The sequence below is a fragment of the Porites lutea genome, chromosome 2, assembly GCF_958299795.1.
Source record: "Porites lutea chromosome 2, jaPorLute2.1, whole genome shotgun sequence".
In the NCBI taxonomy this organism is placed as follows: Eukaryota; Metazoa; Cnidaria; class Anthozoa; order Scleractinia; family Poritidae; genus Porites; species Porites lutea.
In genome coordinates, this window is record NC_133202.1 from 30311421 (window position 1) to 30334754 (window position 23334).

General features: G+C 49.8%; 2 protein-coding genes across 2 annotated transcripts in view; one reads left to right on the forward strand and one right to left on the reverse strand.

Moving 5' to 3' along the window:
• Positions 1-22847, reverse strand: part of LOC140928273 (acetylserotonin O-methyltransferase-like) — a 45577-nt gene extending 22730 nt beyond the window's left edge. Inside the window, exons 1-2 of the mRNA XM_073378011.1 lie at positions 22076-22847; positions 20570-20848 (exon numbers count right to left, since the gene is read on the reverse strand). Of these exons, the coding sequence (XP_073234112.1) occupies positions 20570-20848; positions 22076-22652 (856 nt within the window). The 5' untranslated portion in view covers positions 22653-22847. The remainder of the gene's footprint in view (positions 1-20569; positions 20849-22075) is intronic.
• LOC140928147 (uncharacterized) lies at positions 8167-8880 on the forward strand. Its single transcript, XM_073377860.1, has one exon. It carries the CDS (start codon positions 8167-8169, stop codon positions 8878-8880), a length of 714 nt encoding a protein of 237 aa, XP_073233961.1.
• Positions 22848-23334: the final 487 nt, after the last annotated feature.

Genomic DNA, 23334 nt, shown 5'->3' on the forward strand with positions numbered 1-23334 from the left:
AAATTAAAAACAGTGTTTAAGGCGAGATAATGGAGTCCAAGCCCATAAGGTATGTGGTTCATCATCCGCGTACAACATGGGGGTTTGCCATTCCCGACACGTAACCGTTTGTTCGAAAATACGTCGGGCGTGGCGACAGTAGGAGCAATTATCGGGAATCCAATCCAGGCCTTGTCCTCGAGCGAAGGCCTTGTCTTTGTCGTCCTTACAAGGGTTGCATAAGATCACATCCAACAGACGATCGCATCGTTTTTGCCACAAGACGCGTTGGGCATTGACTTGGTACAGGGTGGGTAAAACATGGGAGTGGCGACGTAACCACCCACTCATTTGACAAACCCGGACATGCGCGCAATGATCATGCCAGACCCCACTTTCACGGGCTCCATCAGTATGGTCCATGCACCAATTACGCCCTTGATCGTTAGCGGCCATCACATTGGCGGTGGCAATGGGAAGATTAGCCAAGTCCCTACACCCCTGTCCTTCCAAGACCACGAGGGGGTACGACATCTCTTGGCACAGTCGATACAGACCATTGAGGGTGAACACCCCGACTCGATTCCGTTGGGGGGTGAGGTACCGTTGACACCAACGGGTGAGATCATCCTGGATCTGCCGGTAGGGATGAAACTCATGGCGGTTGTACGCCGTGGACGGTTCAAAGGGCAACCCATGCACTGTCCGGGTCTGACGATCGACACGCCTCTTGGCCTTCTCGGATAATTGATCGTAGGACACACCATGGGGTAACAGGTATTTGAACAACACATGATGATGCCCTGTCCAGTCACACAAAGCCAGTTCTCGAATAATATACTCGTCTCGGGAAAGGGCAAACCCCTGACTGTACGCCAAAAGACCCACTTGGTTCAACGCCATGGTCGCTTACCGTCAAGAAGAGAGGACCGCGATGACTGAAAACACTCGTCGAACCACCCCGGATTTTATAACAGAAAGCGTGGGCTCTGATTGGTGAACCCTCCGATCACACCACCCTCACGAGATCTCAAGTAGAGTCAGGATTGGTGGACACAAGATCGTATGAGGATCACGAGATGCAGGAACATGAGCTATAAAAGGCAGGCCAGACGTGCACCCCAATCATTCCGCTCAAGCATGGAACGTCAAGCCACTCAACCTGCTGCAGTACCCTCAGGACGCAAACGACGCCGAGTGAGTAGTGGTAGTAAGAAACCCAAAGGGGAAAAAGAAGCCCCAGCACCAACCCCAGACATGAAAACTACTCGTGAACACGAGATGACGTTGATCGGTTTACCCCGAGCTGAAGCGGAAGCCTATCAAGTGCAGGCTGTAGAGAGGAAAGTGGAACCGAACCCCACCAGTGAACTCGTGTGGGCCCTGAACGCCCTACCCCGAGCAGACCCACCACCCACACCTTCCCCCATCGTCTCACCCGTTTCCTCCGTGAACGACTTGATGGAGGGCACCCTGAAAGATTATGAGGAAGAGTGTCTAGAGGAAGGGATATCTCAGGTGGATCCTGCCCAGGAAGACCAGGACCTTGATCAGATGGAGACCCAGTTGAACGAGCTCTTGTATGAAACGTGCCCCTTTCATCCTCATCGAATCCTCCAATGCGTTAACCCCGAGACCCAATTTGGCCAGTTGAGGTTCAAGTGCCCCCTAGCAGGTTGTCCCGTGTATTTGTTTGAAGATAGTCGGGAAGTGGTGATGGAGAAATTGAAAGAAGACACGCACCCTCAAGTCCGGGCCCGATTGCAACGAGGGGAGCTCAAGTGCAAATGTGGGTTGGTCCCTAGGATGAAATTGAGCCGAACCAGCAAGAATTACCAGAAAGTGTTTTTCAGTTGTGGGAGCTTTCTCCCAGGCCAAGACCCCTGTGGCTACTTTCAATGGCTCCATGGTCCGCTGTGGTCCCCCCGAGAGACAGCGCAACCCACCCTGAGACGATGGGTAAAAGACACACCCCCTGAGAAGGCGTTCGTGAGACCATGGGGCATGCATGCAGTCCCGCTCCTGAAGAAACACTGTTTGGACACTGGGAAAGACAATGCTTCCCCAGAGAGGGATGTTGTGGAGAGGCATTGGCCGTGGGCCAATCAGTTTGGGGAAGCCATCCAAGCCAAGGAGCGAGCCTATGAGAGCAGGCGCCATTTGCATAAGAACTTTGGTAGCTCATGTTTGTTTTGAAAAAAATCATGTAGGTGTGTGAAAAAAAGTATTAAAGACAGAGATTGGCTAGCATGAGGTGTCAGTGTCTTGATGTCGTTGCCACGCGCTTACGAAGATCCCCAGCAACCCGGGGCCTTGGGCGGGGTCCAACCCTTTGCCCAAGCCCATAAATTGAAAACCCCGCAAGCCCAAAAGATTCTCCAATCGGTGTTGAGTTATACCCTCCACAAACCCCGACGGACGCGGTTTCCCACCGCACCCACGTTGGTCTTTGACCGAGACGAACAATGGCAAATGGATTTGGTCGACATGCAAAAACTCCGTCGATGGAATCAGGGCAACAACTATTTGTTGACAGTGATCGACGTCCTGTCCAAGTATGCCTGGGCCGTCCCCATCAAATCCAAAAGCAGCACGGAGATGCTCCGAGGATTGGACAAGATTCGTCGACAAGCCTCACCGCGACGACCACTCCGCGTGCAGACGGATCAAGGCAAAGAATTTTTAAATAAAAAAGTGCAAGCCTGGTTCAAGCAACAGGGGTGGCATCATTTTTACACGTTTGGGGATAGCAAGGCCTCCGTGGTGGAACGATGGCATCGCACGTTGAAACAACGCATGTACCGGTATTTCACTGCTCACAATACGTTACGGTACGTGGACGTGTTACAGCCCTTGATTCATACCTACAATCACACCCAGCATCGCAGTATTGGGCTGGCCCCGCATCAAGTCACCCCCCAAACGGTCCCAGACGTGTGGGACCGACTCTACGGCGCGCGTTTGGAGCAAACGACCCCACCGCCCCAATGTCGCGTCGGGGATCGGGTGCGTCTCAATAAGAAACATCGTCCTTTCAAAAAAGGGTATTTGCCCGGGTGGACGGAAGAAGTGTTTGTGGTCACGCACGTTCGTCGTCATCCGATCGTCACGTATCGACTCAGTGAATGGGACGGTACGCCTATAAAAGGCACGTTTTACGAACCCGATGTTCAAAAAGTGCAAGTGTCGGACGACTCGTTATTTCGGGTCGAAAAAGTCTTGAAACGCCAAGGACGCCGAGTGTTGGTCCGGTGGAAAGGGTGGCCGGCCAAGTACGATAGTTGGATTCCCGCGCACCATGGTCCGCGTCAAAATCACGCCTCGAAAAAGAAAAAAAAAGCGGGTGCGGTTTCTAGATGAGGTGCAAGCGGATTCCAGCCGACCACGCGCCAGTTACACCCCCTCGCCCACCAGTGACACCGACGTACTGAAATTCATTCAGAAGAAAGCGGCCGAACAACGACAAACCCAACCGTGGTGGGAAAAATTGGCCAGTCCGACCAAGCAGCAATGGGCGTACGCCAATGCCTACCATCGAGCCGAAGCGTATGCCAAGAAACGAGGGGCGTTGCGGTCCCCCACCAAGAAAAAACAACAACGCCGACGCGCGGGTCGTCATCCCCCGATGCGCAAGAAGAAACCCCCCAAACCCAAGACGTGCATGACCCTGATGGAATTGGCCCGGGCTTTTCCCAACATTGCCCAGCAAGTGTGTTTTCATCCCAAACAATCGACCTTCAATTCCGTGGTAGGACGCGTCCCTCGCAGCAAACAGAAAGTGGCTCAATGGCTATAAAAGGACCCTGCCCCTGTTCAGAGGGGACCACTCCTCCTCATCATGAGTGAGATTAAACGCCTGACGCTGGTCAGCGATCCCACCGACGAGTTTCCCAACAATGCCAACAACAGTTTCAAGGTGCGATTGCCCGAACGGCTGGTGTTACCGGGCGCGGGATGGCATGCCTCGTTGATGTCCCTGACGGTCCCGGATCAAGGCCAGAGCAATGCCGTCATCGCCACGGATCCTCATACCAAAGTGCTCAAATTCAAAATGACGTATGTGATCCGCAAGTTTGTGCTAAACTCCTATCGACGGGTGGAAACCAAAACCGTGGACTGCGAAGTGGAATTGGAAGAGATCATGAATGCCAATCAAATCGTGGCGACGGGGAGTATGTTTTGGCAACGCGTGATGCAAGAAGTGAACAACAAAATCATGCACAATGTGATGAAAGAACAAATACAGCGTTTGGTCCTTGAACCCGACGAAAAACCGATTGTCAGTGCCAAAAAAAACGCGATACCCCGACTGTCCTGGAAAAAAGGTGCCTTGGTGATTCAGGCTTTGTCCACCGAGGATTTATTGAAAGTGGACAAGAGCGCCATCACAGATCTGTTCATCAACCTGGCCATTGCGCTCAAATTTGGGTTGGTGGTGGAAAAGACCGGTCGAAACAACACGACCGTGTATGAAATAGGGCCCAATCTGCAATACACGCTGCCGACAGTCTCCTACGGTTCGAGAACCCAACCCACTGGGTCCCAAAATCGCACGCCCTACGACTGGGAAGGCGAGCAGTACATGGGCGTCAATCCCATCTTAGTGTTCGGTAACACAGGTTCTGTTACCAATAATGATCCCTTCCATGTAGTGACCCATTCTGGTGTGAAGTTTGTGCAATTGTCCTTGATGGTGGAATGGAGGTTCAACAATCTCGATGCCTCCTTTGAAAAGATTGTGGGGACCCGTAAGCGCACCGTCATGGTCTATTCGGATCTCGTGGAATCCACGGTGGTGGGCAGTGGCAAGTTTCCCTTGTTGCGGGAAGTGCAATTGTTGAGAACCGGCGATGGGGAAAGCACCGCGGAACCCCTGCACCATCAATGGATCAAAGTGCGAGGACAACAATTGGATATTTTAGAAGTGGAGATTGCCAGTACCAGTGGACCCCTGGCCATCTTACCCCCAGGCAAAACCTTGGTGACCATCGGTCTCAAACAGCTATAAAAAGCCACTCGCGCCACGCGAGGGACCAAATAGCACCTCGACGTGACACCGACCCAATGCGAGGTGGCAGTTTAACGCGGTACCACACACCCGTGCTCACCCCACAAGAGGGCCGGGGGTTAGCCGAAGACTTGATCAAACTGGCGGGACCCATGGTCCTACAGCAAGCGCAAGCGGGACTACGAGATATTCAACGAGGCAAGAGTGCCGCAGAGACATGGGCGGATCGACGTGGACAACTCACCCGCGGCTTAAAACGGAAAGCCCCTGCCATGGCCTGGGCAGGCGGCAAACACCAAGCCAAAAAAACCTATAAAAGAGCGACTCAACGTGTACGGGACATCTTTGGACGTTAAAACATGGTACGCGTGGGTGGTTTTCTCAAAACGCAAAATCGCATTCGACGGCAACGCGCCCGTGGACGGTTCATCTCGCCGTACCAAGTCGGGGGCACGATCTTTGGCAAGTCCACCACGGCGCGCTATCCCTTGATGCATACCTCCTCTCGCCTGACGGACCCCCTCTACATGGAGAAGAGGATGCTTCGACAAGTGCGCCGGATGAAAGGGGGGGATCTCAGAAAAGTGTTATGGGCCAACCAAGCCAAAGCCAGGAGGCAACGTAGGCGAAAGAGTATAAAAAGGGGGGAACGTTGAACCCCAGGGACAGACCGCATCATGTCGCTCCAATTGTTTGACGTGCCCGATGTGGATTACCGGTACGAAGCCTCTCGGGAGGTGGAGTTTCAACCCGCCTTGACGGGTATCCAGCCCATCACGTTCTCCATCCCGGGCTCTGACGATTATTACGACACCGATTCTCTCCGATTCAAAGTCAAAGTCCGTCTGACCAATCCAGCCGCTGGGTATACTGGCTTGGATGAGGGGCTGCTCATCTCCGATGGCAACGAATCGAGACATGTGTACTGCGTCAACAATTTTGGACACTCCATCTTTCGAGATATCACCTTGAGCATGAATGGGGTCCTCATGACGGAACAGAGCAACACCTACCATTACAGAGCCTACCTAGAAACCCTCTTGAACTACAACCGAGAAGAAGGTGCCACCAAGTTAGCCCCTCAAGGATGGGTCAATCAGCTGAATGTGGTGAATGTCATGGGAGCCACCGCCGCCAATTCGGATGTCCCTACAGACGCCAATTGGAGTGGGAATGCAGAATTGAGAACCTTGACGAGCCGATTGCTGAGCGAACATTGGCACACCTTCCTCATCCGTCCCCATTTGGCACCCCTCAAGACAGGCAAATTGTTGGTCCCCAATATCCAGATGGACTTGGAACTCTTCCTCAACCCCAACACTGTCTACTTGCTAGGTACCCCCAACAAAGGCACCTTGGTGGCCAAGAAATTTCCAGCCATTCACCCAGAAGACATCAAAGTCACCTTGTTGATGAGAAAAGTGACCTTGAATGCCAGTGTCTATGTGAGACTGCAGAAAGAAAGACAGCTGGGCAAACAAATTGCCCGCTACCCCGTGGTGCGGAGCGAAATCCGTACCTTTTCCTTTGATGGACGAACCACCCAGTGGGAACAAGACAATGTGTTTGTGGGGCGATTTCCTGACCGAGTGATGGTCGGGTTATTGCATTCGGATGCCTTCAATGGAAACCTACAACGCTACCCCTTTGCCTTTGAAAAGTTTGGGGTCACCCAAATACGTCAGACCTTGAATGGAGAAGAATACCCTTACAGAACCCTGCAACTGACTGGAGATCAAGCCTATGAAGATCTACTGGGGTACGATCGATTTCTACAAGCCATGGGTGCCTACAATGAAGATAAAATTCCCCTCCTGCTGCCTGGGGATTGGGGACAAGGCAAGAACTGCACGTTGTTCCTGTTCAACAATGTGCCCAGTGGAAAAGCCGATGATCCTCAGTATCGCAACCCCCGTCAATCGGGCAATGTGCGACTGATCATTGATTTTGCTGCTGCGGTGGGTCACAATATCACCGTGTTGGTCTGGAGCGAGTATGAAAACATGTATGAGATCAATCACATGGGAGGTATAAAGTACAACATCAACGGCTGAAGTGGTATCAGAAGACAGAAGACACCGGGCATGGAGTTTGTGGCGCTCAGTGATAGGGTGCTGCGCACGTTGGCCCTAGAAGATCCTACGTTGCGACGCGTGTTTCACGGCGTGTACCCCGCCGACCAGTTACCCCGTTCACCTCCCAAGAGTATCCGTCAAGCCTACATTGTCAACACGGATCCGGCGGGAGAACCGGGACAACATTGGTTGGGTCTGTGGACGGAACAGAACAAGTGCGAAATCTTTGACAGTTATGGGCTACCCCTGCACGTGTACACCCACCCGGACCTGCACCAATGGTGGAGTCAATGGAAGCACCTGATCCGCAGTGACCAGACCTTGCAAGCCCTGGATAGTCAGACCTGTGGCCATTATGCGTTATTTTTCCTGAAAGCCCGAGCCCAAGGCCAGTCCTATCAAGACTTTTTGGGGCAATGGAGTTGCGACAATTTAGTGTTGAACGATCAGAAAGTGGCTGATCGCTTGAAACGGGTGATTAAACAAGAAGTCCAAGATGAAGTCGATGCCCGCCCAGAGGGAGGGCAAAAGAATGTGAGCCGCCAGGCCTTTATGCTTTGTAATCCTTGTGAGTGTTGAAATAAAAAACACCATAAAACGAGATGTGTTGTGTTCGAGGGGTCATTTGAACTTTCATCATGATTACGCGAGGGGATGTCCAACGGGTGATCGATGCCTTCATATTAGAAGAAACCTTGTATTGGTGGTCCCACCCCATTGAACGGGTGAACACCGTCCAAGGGGTGGATGCCTGGGATGGGTATCATTGGCTCATAGCCCGCCAACTGGCGCAAGACCAAGATTGGGTCGCGCTCAAACAGTACATGGACACCATGCAAGAAACGCATTTAAGAGAGACGATGGAACACCTGATTCAGTTCGAATCGCCACGCCTCTACCGCGAGTATTGGACGGCATGCCCAGACGACGACGACGCGCCTCCTCCCGACGACCCCGCTTTCGTCAAAACGGACGAGGCATCATGAGCGTGTTGGCCAAAGCGGCCAAGATTGGCTATAAATTGGGACGTAGCAAACGGTATAAACGCATGGGTGCGAAAGGAGCCACGGGTCATTATCGACGTATGCCTCGACCGTGGGAAGGATGATTCGACACCCCAGTAGTGTGATTATCGCGGGCCCGTCGGGCAGCGGCAAGAGCGAGTTAGTGGAACAATGGTTACGGGACCTCAACGTGTTTCAAGTCCCACCCAAGAAGATCGTCTACGCGTACGACCGATGGCAACCCCGGTTTGAGCGTATGCAAAAGAAAGAGGGAATTCAATTTCATCGCGGGTTACCGGACCCCCGTCATTTAACCCAATGGTTTGGCCGGACGCGTGGTGGCGTGCTGGTCTTGGACGATTTGATGGAAGAAGGGGGACAGGACAAACGCGTGTTGGATTTGTTCACCAAAGATTCTCATCATCGCAACATTACCGTGTTGTATTTGACGCAAGATTTATTCCCACCGGGTAAATTTGCCAAGACCATTAATCGCAACGCGCATTACATTGTGGCCTTCAAGAACCCCCGGGATCAAACGGGTATACGCACCATTTTACTGCAAGCCTTTCCCGACCGATGGCGTCAAGTCTTGCGCCTATTTAAACGCATCACGTCCCGTCCCTTTGGCTATTTGATGTTGGATGTGCATCCAGCGTCGGATGATCGGTACCGATTGTGGAGTCATTTAACGCGCCGAGAAGGCAAGGCGCAAGTCCATACTTTGCCCGTGGATGTCCCTGCCGTTCGAAAACGAGCTGCAACGAGAACTCGCCCGGGTCCGTCGGCAAAGAGAAGGCGGACAACAACGTGACTTGTCGGTCCGCATGGACACTCCGACCTTCTCGCCCGCTGGCGTGGGTTCGCCCACCGCCCCTCCCCTAGATCTCAGTACCATGACGGACATGGTCACGGAATTGACCCAACCCGTGGATCGAGCCCAATTGGATCAAGAGATTGAGGATTTTAATTTGAACTACCCGGTCAATGTGGACGATGCCTTGAATGCCTTTACGTTACCCCCCGTGGCAGGCACAGGCACCACTACCACCACGGCACCGCCACCACCCACGATCACCACGGCTCCCACCACGACAGCCACCCAAACCCGTCCCACCACGTCCACCCGCACACGTCCTACGGCCACCACTACCACCACCAGCTCCAGACGACCCAGACCACGCCCTGTCACCACCGCTACCACCACCACGGCTCCCTCCCGCCCCTCCACTTCCCGACGTAGCGCTGGAGCCGGCACCAGGACCACCACTTCCACGGTGACGACCCCAACGGGCCGTCCCACCGTGGCCGCCAAACAACCGCGACGACGTCCCCGCGTGCCCTCTCCACCATCCCCCGATTCCTCCCCTCCGTCGGAGGACGAGGATGAAGATGATGATGACGACGATCGACGGCGAGGCTTAAGACGACGGTTGGATTTGCTGAATGAAGATGCGCAAGAACGGGCGCGAGGGAGACGCATTCGCAATATCACGCATACCAATACGGTGACCACCGTGTATGAAGAAGGAGGCCGACCGTCGGTACGTCGCACGTCGACGCGAACGTCCAGTCCAAGTCCACCCCGCCGTGGCCGTGGCCGTGGCCGTGGCCGTGGCCGAGCCCGTGGACGGGGTCGACGCCCGTGAACAAAAAAAAAAAGATATAAAACCAGGATCCTTCCTTCGACTGTCCCAAAACCATGTGTGGCCGTTGTCGAAGCGGAATGGCCCCTCGACGCAAACGCAAACGCCCACAACGTCGGCGTAGGATGAAGGGTGGGATAGGACCGTTCCTAGTGGATTGGAAGAAAGGCATTGAGTTGTTGAAGGACAAGGAGATGTGGAAGATTCCTTCTAAAGCCGAAGAAAGGGCCGCCAAACAAATGGTGGCCAACTACAAACGTCAGTATCGCGCTAGTGGTAGCAAGGACTCGTATCGATCCTGGGCGAGAAAGAAGGGGTATACCAGAAAACCTGATTGCAGTTTGATGTGACATGTATAAAAAAGAGGCTCGCAGTGGTCAGTTTTTAGAACTGTCATGGGACCCCAACGCAAACGCAAGCGCACCACGACGCGGCGTCGCCGACCCGCCAAACGACCACGGTGTATGACCTATAGTCAAGTAGGGGGTGTCTCGCCTGGCCTGCCTATCGGGATTCTCAAAGCCGGCTATAAGGGCACTAAAGCCATCGGGGAGCATCAAACCAAACGTGCCATCAAAATTGCCGACAAACGCCGCCGAGACGTGGAATCCGGCAAACGGAAACGCTATGCGGGGGAATCGTTTAATTGTTCCATTATGTGAGAATCTATAAAAAGACCTGGGTCGACCTGGACAGGTGTTAGTTGGACGATGGTCCGTGGACCCAATGGACGCCGACACCGTTATGTCCCCCGAAAACGACGCCGTCGACGCGGTCTGCAACGCGGAGGTAGGCTACCGTTGTTGGCAATGGCTCTCTCGCCTTTGTGGCTCCGAAAGTATAAACCCAGGGTCCGTGTTCGTCGACCGGACTAGACCCCCTCGCAAGGCCATCACGTTGACGTTAGAGTGGACGGAGGAGATCGAGGCCGCGTTGTGTCAGCGATGTCGACGTCATATGCAACGGCATTTTCATGGGGAACTGTGTCGCCAGTGTGGGGCCCAATTTACCATAAATAGAGCGGGGTCGTGGCAATTTCTGAACCTTCAGCATGGCGTGGCGCATGGAACGTCAAGCCCCGTTCTTGAAAAGTGTCTTACAAGAAGCCAATCAACATAAACGACAAGAATTGTTACGGATGGCCAATGCGGATCAGATCAATGCCATCAGTGAATTAGTGATGAACACGCTCCGTGGCACAGTGCCCCGTTCTCGACATACTATCACGTTGCTCAAACCTCATGCCCAAAGTTTACGCGCGATGGCCAAACCCGCGCATTCAGTGAAACGACGGCGCGCCATCATGATGGCTCAAACAGGCGGCGCTCTCTGGCCGGAACTCTACCGATGTTATAAACGTTGCATGCGCTAAAGGAGACACGTCAGTTGCACCATGGAACCCGAGATGGTGAGCACCACGGTGGACAACGCCCCGGCTTTTTTACAATTAAAAGAAAAGTATAAACAAGAATTGGTGGAAGATACTCGCTTGAGTAAAGCCGCGGATTTGGCGGCCAAACAACACATCCTCCTGACCAGCGAGGTCCCGGATGCTTGGAAACGGCCTCAACTCAAAGCCGTGAGTCGTCAGTTACGCCATTGGACCAAAAAAGTGCGCCAACCGTTTGGAGCGCCGGCGGGGGGTGTGCGCGCCGCAGGGGCTACGACGCCCGGTGAGGATGATGATTTTGAGGCTGGGCCGATGCAAGCGTGGTTCACGCAATTGGTGAAGGCCACCCAGGGTATAAAACAAGGCTCCACGCCTGCTGGACCCAGAAAACCACCTGTCCCGCCTAAACCGAACATCACCCCCAGTGCTAAAAAGAAACTCAAGTTTACACCTCAAGTGAGTAGTGCTGAGTTGGCACACGAGTTGCCTTTTTCAGACACGCAGGGAGTAGAACCGTGGGATACCCCCCGTGAACGAGTGGAATCCATCAAGAAAGCGGTTGCGCGTGATATTCGTAAACGCACGACAGACTCTGCCAAAAAGAAAGCCGCCAGTATCGCCAAAAAGAAAGCCGCTGGGTTCGCCAAGAAAGCCTTGGATTGGAAATCGTGGAAAACCCCGTGATGGGACGGAGACGTCGTGTGACAACCACTTCCCGTGCCCGATCGAGGCGACGACCACGACGATCGCAACGTGGGGGCAAGTTATTTGATGTGCAAAACCTCCTCAACAAGACGGGGATTGAATTTCATTGGCCCGGTTATCAGTATATGGGCCCTGGCACCCATTTGAAAAAACGTTTGGCCCGTGGGGATCCTGGCATCAACCGGTTAGACAGGATTGCGAAAGTACATGACATGGATTATGATAAAGCCAAGACCTTGAAAGATAAATGGGTGGCGGATCGCAAGATGATTGCCAAGATTGATCAACTCCCTGGTAGTAAAACCCTGACGGAGCGTATTGTGAGACGCATTATGAAAACCAAACTGAGATTGGGCATGTAATTTAATAGAACACAGTCATTACACAATGGAAATGATTTAAACACATGTTTTAATAAAACTCACATTGTTCTTACAGATATTGTTGCAACTGTTGTAAGGCGTTGGAACGAGTCGATTGGACAGGGTCCTCGTCAAACTCGGAGTTGGACCAGTCTAACGGCCACCACGGGAGGGGAAAGGGACGTTCCAAATGTTCGGCCAAGCGTTGGTTTTGTGTGTACTCCATCCGCTTCCGATATTTTTCTTTCTGTAACGCTCTCCACCCATCCTCCCCCAAGGCTCGCTGTTTTTCGGCCCGGAGTTGTCGCCGCCGCTCATTCACGCGTTCTTTGTAGGCTTCGAAGGTTCCTTCTTCTTTCATTTTTGCCATCCAGTTTTTCTGGGCTTGGGCGTTCCGGCGTTTTACTTCACTCCGCTTTTCCTCAGACATGGCATAATAGCGTTTCATCCCATATTCTAGTTTTTTGGCTTTAAAGGCCTCATACTCCCCTTTGGCTTTCAAGTTTGCCATGTGCTGGTGGTAGCGTCGGCGATGGAGGGCCTTTACTTTTTCGATCCCGTTTACGGATGCATACTGACGTTTCCGATACAGGTTTTGGGACTGTTTGTTGGCCTCGGGGTCCCGTTTTTTTCGGCGCGATGCTGGCGTATCCATAATTTAATTCTAGTAATCGGGAAGAACACACGTCCGCCAAGGCTCGTAACTTTCGGAAGGGGCTCTCGGTTCTCTGTCGAGCCTGGGCACGTCGGTCCCGTTGCTGTTGCACAATCTGCTCGCGGTGTTTGTGATAATAGTCTCGGTTCAATAGACGCACATAGGCCGCGTTTTTGGTGCGATACCGCAGACAGGCCAGTCGGTTGAGTTCTCGGGCTCGTGCTTCCTGTTCGGGGGTCGGTGCTGGTTTAGGCGGTTTGGGGGGTTTCACCTTTTTCTGGGCCGCCCGCTTTTCCCGTTTCTGCTGTAACAATCTCTCTTTGTTCTTGACGTACCACGCGTGTTTCAACTCTCTTGCTTTCTCAGGATTTTTGTTAGGCATTTCTCGAACGCAACTGACGTCTGTTCTGATGGACAGACTTTATCTAAGGGATTCTCTGCCAATCACCGATCTCGGTCCAGGCCTATAGGAGATGGAAGGAGTCTGTACCCATGGGGGGGACCCCCCTCAATCTTCTTCTGGTCGATCAAACCCTCTCACCTGACTCTCACCTGAGCTGGGTCCACCAATCCCAGCGCAGGCGAGATCACGTGAGACGGTCTATAAAAGTCTACGTCCAGCGCGGGAAAATTCAAATGGTTTGCCGCTGTCATGGCGGAGGCATATCCATTCAGTGACGATGACGAAGGGGATGCTCTAATGAACCGCGCCTATGATCGGTGGGAACAGTTGGGAGGGGCTGCTGCCCGTGGCCCTCTCTTTCAGTTTACTATGCAACCTATCGGTCGACGACGCCGCTGGCGTGATGTAGTGGAGCGGGCGCAATTCAATGCGCAATTACGACAATTGCGGGATCCTGTGCCTGGAGATAATATTGGGTTGGTGTTGACCGAAGCACTCCATCAAGCCATTGAAACAGAACTGGGCCGTGAGCAGCGACCTGCCCATCATTTTGTGAATTTTGCTATTACAGCGCATGGATTCACCCACGCTTACCAAACAGCCAATTTTACCGTGGGGGAGTTTTTACAACGTACCGCCCGTTTGGATGAAATGTTAGCGACGTTAGCCGGCAAGTTGAACAGTAATGAAGCCTTCAACCCCGATCGCGGTTTCCAAGTGGATGTGGTGTTTGTCTCTATGCCTGGTCCAGGGTCTGGTCGACATAAAGAACGCAATCCTGGTCGACTGTGCCTGGATCGAGAAAATAAGAAAAAGAAATGTATTATCACTATTCGAAACAGAGATGCCTTATGTTGTGCTCGCGCGATCGTCACCATGCGTGCCCACTGCCATAAAGATCAAGGCGTGGATGGGTTTCGCAATTGGGATAATCTCAAACGTGGTCTTCCTGTGCAGTCACGACAAGCCCAGGCCCTTCATCAGCAAGCGGGAGTCGCGGAGGGTCCCTGTGGTTTACCCGAGCTGCGTCAATTTCAGCAAGCCTTGGGGTCTCAATATCAATTGTTAGTGATGACCCGGATGAAACCGTTTTTTCTCATCTTCAAAGGCCCTGACGCGCCTCATCCGATTCGTTTATTGAAATCTGATGATCATTTTGATGGATGCACGTCCTTTCCGGCGTTTGTCAACCGCTCGTATTATTGCTTGGACTGTGAACGGGGGTTCAATACCAACGATCGGACTCATCACAGTTGTCAAGGAAGACGCTGCAAAGCGTGTGGTCGATTTGACTGTCCAGAGTATGTGCGTGGTACCCGCCCTACGGACTATTGCCCCTTCTGTCATCGCAAGTTTTACGGTGAGCAATGCAAACGTCATCATGTGGAAAGCCGACAATGTCAATCCATCAAAACCTGTCTCAAGTGCCAGGCCCAGTACAACGTTCTCCCTAACCAACGTCACCAGTGTGGGTACGCCAAATGTCCTGTGTGTCACGAATGGGCGTCCATCCAATACCATAAGTGTTACATTCAACCCGTGGTCGAGAATGAGGAAGAGACTGAACCCACAGAGGAGGGGGGAGGTAGCATGGTGGCGCCACCCTCTCCCCTGTTTGTTTACGCCGATTTTGAAGCCATGCAGAATGCAGAAGGTGTGTTTGTGGCCAATTTGTTATGTTATTCGTCTAGTGAAGAAACGACCATTCATGTGTTGGACGGAGAAGACTGTGCCGAACAATTTTTGCATGATTTGGATGATCTCACGGACATTCCAGACAGTGAGAGTGAACGGGAGATTCTTGTGGTGTTTCACAATTTGAAAGGCTTTGATGGCATGTTTATTTTGCATGAACTGTACCAGCAACAACGCGAGGTGGTGGATCAATTGACCGTGGGCGCTAAAGTGTTGTCCTTTAGGAGTGGACCCCTCAAATTCATTGACTCGTTGTGTTTCCTGCCCATGCCATTGGCCTCGTTTCCCAGCACCTTCAATTTGACCGAATTAAAGAAGGGCTTCTTTCCTCATTTGTTCAATACCCCGGATCATCAACAGTATGTGGGCCGCATCCCTGATTTGGAATTTTACGATCCCGAGGGTATGATGGCCAAAAAGAAAGACGAACTGACGCGTTGGCATGCGGAGCAAGTCCGTCGTAACGTGCGTTTTGATTTCCGGCAAGACATGATCGAGTACTGTAAATCGGATGTGGCGTTGTTGAAAGCGGGGTGTGAAGCCTTTCAGCAAGAATTTGAACAGCAGGCTGGTTTCAATCCCATGGCCAAATGCATCACCATCGCCAGTGCCTGCAATCTCTATTGGCGCAAGCACCATTTGACCCCCGACACCATCGCTGTCGAACCGCTCAGGGGCTGGCGAGGCGCCCAAGTCAATCAATCCCTCAAGGCCCTACAATGGCTGTATTACCAAGAACACCTTCTTCCTAAAGAGGGAGCTAGTGCCGATCGTATTCGACATGTCCGGAATGGGGGCGAGCAGTTTGTCCGAACCCTCGTGAACGGTTATTTTGTCGATGGCTACGATCTTCTGACCCGCACTGTCTATGAATTTCATGGGTGTCTGTATCACGGTTGTCCCACTTGTTATCCCATGAGAAACGCCAAACATTATGCAGTGCCTGATCGAACCGTGGAGGAACTGTATCAAGCCACGCTCTCTAAACGCATGGCCCTGCTCCGAGCCAGCTATACGGTGATTGAAATGTGGGAGTGTGAATGGGACAAACTGGTGGATACCAATGAAGCCGTCCAACGTTTCTTGACGTCATTCGATTTGGTCGCACCCTTGGAACCCCGTGACGCCTTTTTTGGGGGACGCACCGGTGCCGTGGCGTTGCATGCCGTGACTGAAGAGAATGAAGAGATACGCTATGTGGATGTGACTTCTCTGTACCCATGGGTGAATAAGAACTGTCCCTACCCTATCGGTCATCCCAAGATCATCACCCAACCCGCTGACCAGTCCCTGGCGTCCTATTTTGGTCTGGCGACGGTGGATATTCTACCCCCGGCTGGTCTGTTCCATCCCGTCTTGCCTGTACGCTGTGGCCAAAAGCTCACGTTTCCTCTCTGCCGTGCCTGTGTCCAAACAGAGCAAGCCCAACCCATGTTGACCCGAACCCAGTATTGCCCTCATTCGGATGCAGATCGTACACTACGTGGGACCTGGTGCACGCCCGAATTGGTCAAAGCGGTGGAAAAGGGGTACACCCTGATCAAAATCCATGAAGTCTGGCATTTTCCCCCCGAGCAACGCCAAACAGGTCTTTTCGCTGAGTACGTGAACACTTGGCTCAAACTCAAGCAAGAATCCGCGGGGTGGCCCAGTTGGTGTCAGACCCTCGAGCAGAAACGCGAGTACATTCTTCGCTACCAGGAACGGGAGGGGATCCGATTGGACATTGCCAGCATTGCCAAAAACCCTGGTCGTAAAGCCACCGCCAAACTCATGTTGAATTGTTTCTGGGGCAAATTCGGCGAGCGGATCAACAAACCCACCACCGTCACCGTTCAAAACCCCGCCCATTTGTTCAGCCTCGTTTCCGATGCAGCCCTCGATATCAGTACGCTCCGCCTCTGTACCGACGACATTTTGGAAGCCGTCTGCACCAGTGTCGAAGACAATGCTGTCAAAGGCACCAAAACCAATATCTTTGTGGCGGCGTTCACCACGTGCCATGCTCGGCTCAAACTCTATGAGTCCCTGGACACCCTGCAACAGCAAGTCCTCTACTATGATACCGACAGTGTAGTGTACAAGTGGCGTCCCGGTCAACCCAGCATTACCACTGGGGATTTTCTAGGGGACATGACGGATGAATTGGATGGGGATGTCATCACCGAGTTTGTTTCGGGGGGCGCCAAGAATTATGGGTACACGACCCGTGGAGGTAAAGTGGTGTGTAAGGTCCGCGGTTTCACGTTGAACGTCCGGGGGTCAGCCATTCTCAATTTTCATACCATGAAAGAGAACATTCTCTCGGAATTAAACTCGCCTCAGGACACTCGCCGAAATTTGAACATTGTCAACCCCTATCATTTCACACGGGATTTGGAAAAGAAACACATTCAAGTGGTTCCGCGCGTGAAGCAGTATGGATTGGTGTTTGATAAGCGTGTCATTGATGTGTCTACTCGATCCAGCTATCCCTATGGCTACGAGAGGATTGGGGACGAATTGGATCTTCTATTAGATTTGTAAAAAATGGGCGTGACGTCATTAGGACCTCACACACGTCCTGGATGTCATTTAGGGCACTGTCGAGATTTGTATTAAACCATGATGTGGACCTCTATACAGTGTGTGTGTGTTTTTTATGGACTTCCGGGGAATGCGAGGGGACTGGGGCTTTGGTTTGAGCGTCCCATTCGTACCCAGGTTCTACGCGGTCTTTAAAACTATGCCAAGTATGCGGATCCACCTCTTGTGGGGGGTCACGTGATTTTTATGCCCATATTTGGGAGCTTTGACGTCATTTTGGTCACATGGGCTGTATGCTTGATTCTGATTGGTCGAGAAAAATTTTGCTGCGCTGTGATTGGTTAGTCCCGTTAGTAGCCCTATGTACTACTATCACGTGACGAGCTTTCCCGCTACAATGACGCAATAATTTCCTAACGCCCCGTGGGCGCCCTTTGAAAGACCCCATTTAGAGAGAAATGTTGTCTAATGGGAAAGAGGGTAAGCCTGCGAGTCTCCCAGTCAACCCAGGGCGCTTTCCATTTGTCAGAACCAACTGGCCAGCCCATTCCCATCGTAATGAGAATTTCACTTTTAATCAACAATAACCATCCAGATCAGTCAAATCCTACACATTATGCTCAAAGGAGATGGTTTTTCAGCAAAACCTCTCGGCGAACGCCTATTCCATTTCCAAAATGCCTGGTCTGGCCATGGTCCGGCCGGCCAGTTCTGACTTATGGAAGGCGCCATTAGGTTATGTTCACACTACACCTTGATGGCTTTCTCGTGGCGCCACGGAAAGCTATCAGTTATAGTATGAACACCTTTCCGATATGTGACTCTTCACTTTAGAGATCGGCGCGGCCGAGCTTCGCTTTGTCACAGAAATCGCGCCGCCACAACCGTTTTTGTGTGTGAACAGAAGCCCAAGCCAGTATGATTTTCATGGTGTCCGGTATAGTACCCGAGCCAAGAGCTGATAACAGCGTTAGCGCACGCTCTAATAATTAGTGACTTTAAAACGACGCGACAGCTACGAGAAGGTCGCTTAAAACGTGAATTTGTACTCTTTTTTATTCATACCCACTGACTTTGACTGAATGTAGGTGAACCCAACTGGACTTGAATTCCTAGGGACTATATCTAAGTTCAGAAAGGGAAATAATACTTCCTCGTTGCTTGTTCACGTTCTCCTTATTATATTATCAAATGCCACGTGACTGTATAAAAGGCGCACTTTTTAACAAACAGGACTATCTGGTCAAAGTATATTGCAAATTCTAATGACAATTTTATACCTTGAAACAGTTACATAACATTCAAGTCAACTCAGCCTACAGTAATAACCAAACACAATTTCAGCCATGCTCCATTACCTGGAGGCAATGCGTTTATTAATCCCTTGCCCAGGATCTTTGGCTCGTTGGTCAGCGGTTGGGAAGACGCCGTACATGGAATAGGCAAGGTCAGCGGGTGCTCCCTAGAAGGCTTTGATACATTATTGTGCCAGCATAAGTTTTGGCATAATTCATTATTTCATCTATTTTCGGAAAAAAGCACTGCAAGCACAATTTGCACTTTACAGTGGCTAGTTTAGAAACACGAAATTGTCGATTATTGATGATGCAACCATTTTTTCTGGCCCTGTGATCAGTGTAAAGGCAAATTTAAGTGACAAAATCAATCAATTTTTGTCTACTTATTGTCTCATTCATGGAACCTGGCACCCACACGACATGACCCAGAACTCAAATTAAATTTCTGCTGATAAATAGTGTTTGCCATTTACTTGTTTGTTGCATACTTATAAAGGTGTTTTTGCCAAATTAAAGTAAAAAGTAGTAGCATAAATTAATAATAATTTGTGCATTTTTTGCTAAACTAAGCACAATTTCCCAAAACTTGTATAATTATTGGCGTAAATTCAGAAATATACGAACACTGCAAGCGGCATATTATGCTACTTTTGCGAGCACAATCTATCAAAGCCTAGTCCCAAGGGAAAACAACCATCTTCTAACCAAGGAGCCCGAGGAAACTGGGTACCAAATTATGCAGGCCTATTCTTATAGTATTAAACACACCAAAACATCATTTGATGTATCTGACAACTTTTTGCATAAAATAGCATCTTTAGAGAAATAAACACGTTTCGCTTGAACATCTACAAATCCATGCTTTTCCAGGAGATGCTTGTATTCTGAAGCGGATCTTTCTTTGCCTCCTGTTTCCACCAACATAAGAAGACAATTAAGAAGGGCGGGCAATGGGCCGTCTTTATCTTCGTTTAAAATCTGTTCACAAATGAGAAGTCCTCCACCTAAAAAGAGAAGAAACTATAAAAACTGGGGATTTTGCCCCTTTTCGTGGTAATAGGGAAAGATTGTTCAAACAATAAGGGAACATACCATTCAGTACTGAAACGGACTCTAAGCCGTTCGAGCGACAGAAATTGAAATGCCTTTTGTTAATCAAACAGTCAGCTTAAGAAGTCTAGCAATGAAACTGGGCCCAGTTGTTGGAAGGCCGATTAGCACTTAACCCGGGTCTCTTTTTCTTGTGTTCGAAAGCATTTTCTCGGATACTTTTCTCTGTTATTTTTAGAGCTTCCAATCATCAACTTGTAGACAAAAAGAATTAAAAGTGAAATGCATTTTAAGCTTTCAAATCTGAATTCAAATCTCGCACTAACCCTGTGTTATCTTAACCCAGCTTTGAACAACTCGGCCCTGGTGTCAATCCCGGGAATCCAAGGGTATGAATAATTATCGCGAAGAATTTGCCCACACTCCATAACCTACGAACGTAAAGGTTCTTACGTATTTTTCACCAGTGAACTTGATTTCTAATTCTTATTCTAATTCTTATTCTAATTCTAATTGTGTGATCTGCAAAAGGCATAACAGCAGATGTGCAAAAATATGAATGTGCTAGAAGTAAAATATAATACAAGGTGCGATTGCTAAAAAAACTAATAATAACAAAATATTTCGGGGTCAGCGTTTTTTTAAACATGGCACATGACAGCCATTTTAAAAGCTTTTACTGGCTACTCTTCAATGACTCTATTTGGCAACTAGAGTTCCAGTCTCTGATTGTACGTGCAATAAGACTGTGTCGGTATTTCATTAAAAATTACCTGAGGGTAAGCACTTGTAGACATTTGAAAGAATCAAGTCAACTTTATCCTCTGACCAGTCGTGGAGAACGTGAGACAGCACATACAGTTCAGCTTTTGGTATGGTTTCAGGTTTGAAGAAATCGCCAACCGCAAAGGAAACGTTGGCTTGATTTGGGCAAGCTTCAACTGATGGTCGGAAGTGATGGGCTAAACTCACGGCTGGCTCCAAGTCACAAACTGTTATCTTCATTTTAGGGTTGAACTGACACAAAGCATAGGCGAGAGTGCCCACAGCACCTAGTTACATTGACAAAATAATTGGAAAATTAAGCTTTAATTCATTTCGCAGATCAAAAACGGCAACGGCGGCGTCCAGACCTTGAGGTCAGCAAAATAAGATGAAACTGTTACAAAGCGTCTTTGTCTAAAAGTTTGTGGAATAAAATCTGACAACGTCGGGATGACAAATAGCTGGAGAAAATATGGCCCTAGCCTGCGTAGCTAGCGGGATTTATTGCGCGGGATACTTTTAACCATAGACCCAGCCTCCTCCTCAGGCGCTTCGCTTTTCACATGGTTTCGCATCAAGGTTTCGCATAGAGGCGTGCGCGAAACGCGAGTGACTGGTGACGAAGCGCAAGGGACCATGGGAAGGGTAACGGGCAGCCATAGACCACACGGAGCGCCGCGGCAATGAATTTAAGCCGTGAGAAGAATGGGGCAAAATTCTCAAGCTGGCACCCTGATCCCGTAAGCTACACAGATACACAGACTCAGGATTGAAATCGCTCATAAACTATGGAATGCGACTTCGTAAAATCTTGAACAATGAATCTATGTTTTTCTTTAGTGTTTTGAAGAAGGTTTGGTACACAAGCGAGTGTAACTCACTTCTTTACACTGTTTAAATACTACCTCTAAAGTCACTAAACCTGCTGAAAAAATTCAACTTTGTTCTAAGGGTTTCTCGAGGGAGGAAGAGAGCGAGCAGGGTGGTTTTTCCGACTGCGTAATAATAATAACAATCTTTTAATAGGATGCTCCATCACAAGAGTGGTTTTTATGGCACATTTTTTCATCCCTTCATATTTGTTCTATGTACTCCTCATAGGCAAATCCTTTTGCAATTTTGCTTTGTTTGCATTGTTCAATTTTTTTGGTTGGAGTGGGTAAAAACAAAAGTTTTTTAGTTGCAATGCGGATATCTATTCTGTTTGCAGCGTGCACCGATATATCTTGTTTCCAGTGCGGTAATTTATGTTATTTGCAGTGTGGAGATGTGTTTTTTTGCATAGCGAGTTAAATTGGAGTGAAGTGTGCAGGTTTACACTGCTTTGTGGCAGTGTAATATTAAATTTTTAGCGCTTTTCTTTTACAATGTTCGTGAAAATTATTATTGAAAGTGCTGTCCTTTATGGGCCACTGTACTTCAGGACCATGGACCCCTGTCTACGGAGACACGTCATATTCAGCTCGAGAAAACTCTCACTTAACATAAATCGAGAAATAGCAAATTTCACCTACCTCCTAAATCGCAGCAGCTGCTATATTCGCTCAAATCCATGGCTTTCGCAACAGCATAACTTCCATATAGTGAGTTAAAATGCATGGCACTCACGAACCGTAAAGTGTCGTCTTCGGTGTTGTAGTGCTCTTTGAAAACCTCTACGGATGATTTTCCATATATCCTCTCCCACTGTGTTTCTCCTTCCTTCACTGCGCTTTCTAGATTTCCGTAGAAGTGGTACGATATATTATTCTCTAAATTTATGAGCCCTAGTGCGGAATCAGGACTCTCTGTGGTGAGAAATTTAGTGGCCATTTCAGAATTATTGTACAACCATCGGTCACCCTGTTTGGATTTTTCTAGGAATTCCATTGCCACAAGGGTGTCCATGAGACGTGTAGTGGCGTCGAGATTGGAGGACAACGTCTGCGTTATTTCGCTGGCCGATTGTGGTACGGATGCGGAGCGCAGTTTGTCGAAGATACTCAATTCACACGCTGCAAATAGTACTTTGGACACACGAAAACCTTCAAGTAACTTAATAAACTTCTCCGGCATAGGAGAGGGAAATTGAGTTGTTTTCCTCTCGCCCATTTCGTTTCTTCAAAGCGAACACAGACTACGCTGAGAGAGCGTTTGAAGTCAAAGGATACTTTCCGGGGCTCGGAGCGGTGTGGCCATTCAATATAATAGCGCTGAGCACAGTTCCTATTTATAGAATAGAAACTCAGACCAACAAAAAGGAATTTAGATTAACTAATTCGTCCCTTTTGTCTGACTTTTTCATTTCCATGATAAAAAGTCAGTGAAATGAAAAAAGTCTGACAAGCATTGCAAATTAATCACTCTGGCATCATTCGTGCGTTGTGCTATTGTCGAATGGACTTTGTAAAATATGCACCCCTGCCTTGTAATAAGTAACGGTATTTACGCATCATCTGCGCATCAGTTGTCGTGGTATTTTACAATAACCGCATTCTCATTGGTTGACGGCGGGTCTATAAGAATACTTGATAAGTGCACGCATGCACGCACTTTCTCGCGCGAATGACGTGAGAGGGACTAATTTGCAATTTTTGTCCTAGTTTTGTCATTTTAATGACTAAAGACAGACAAACATGACATTTTAATGACAAAAGTCAGACAAAAGTGAGAAATTCGTTAATGTTAATTTCAGTTTGTTTGTCTGAGTTTCTGGCCTATAAATAGTAACTGCGCGCAGCGGAAAACTGCACGCGACAATCCCGAAATGTATTGTGGGTGGTTATGAGTCCAC

What these genes read in the sequence shown, in the direction of transcription:
- LOC140928147 (XM_073377860.1), top strand. Translation starts at nt 8,167, where the DNA reads ATGATTCGACACCCCAGTAGTGTGATTATCGCGGGCCCGTCGGGCAGC.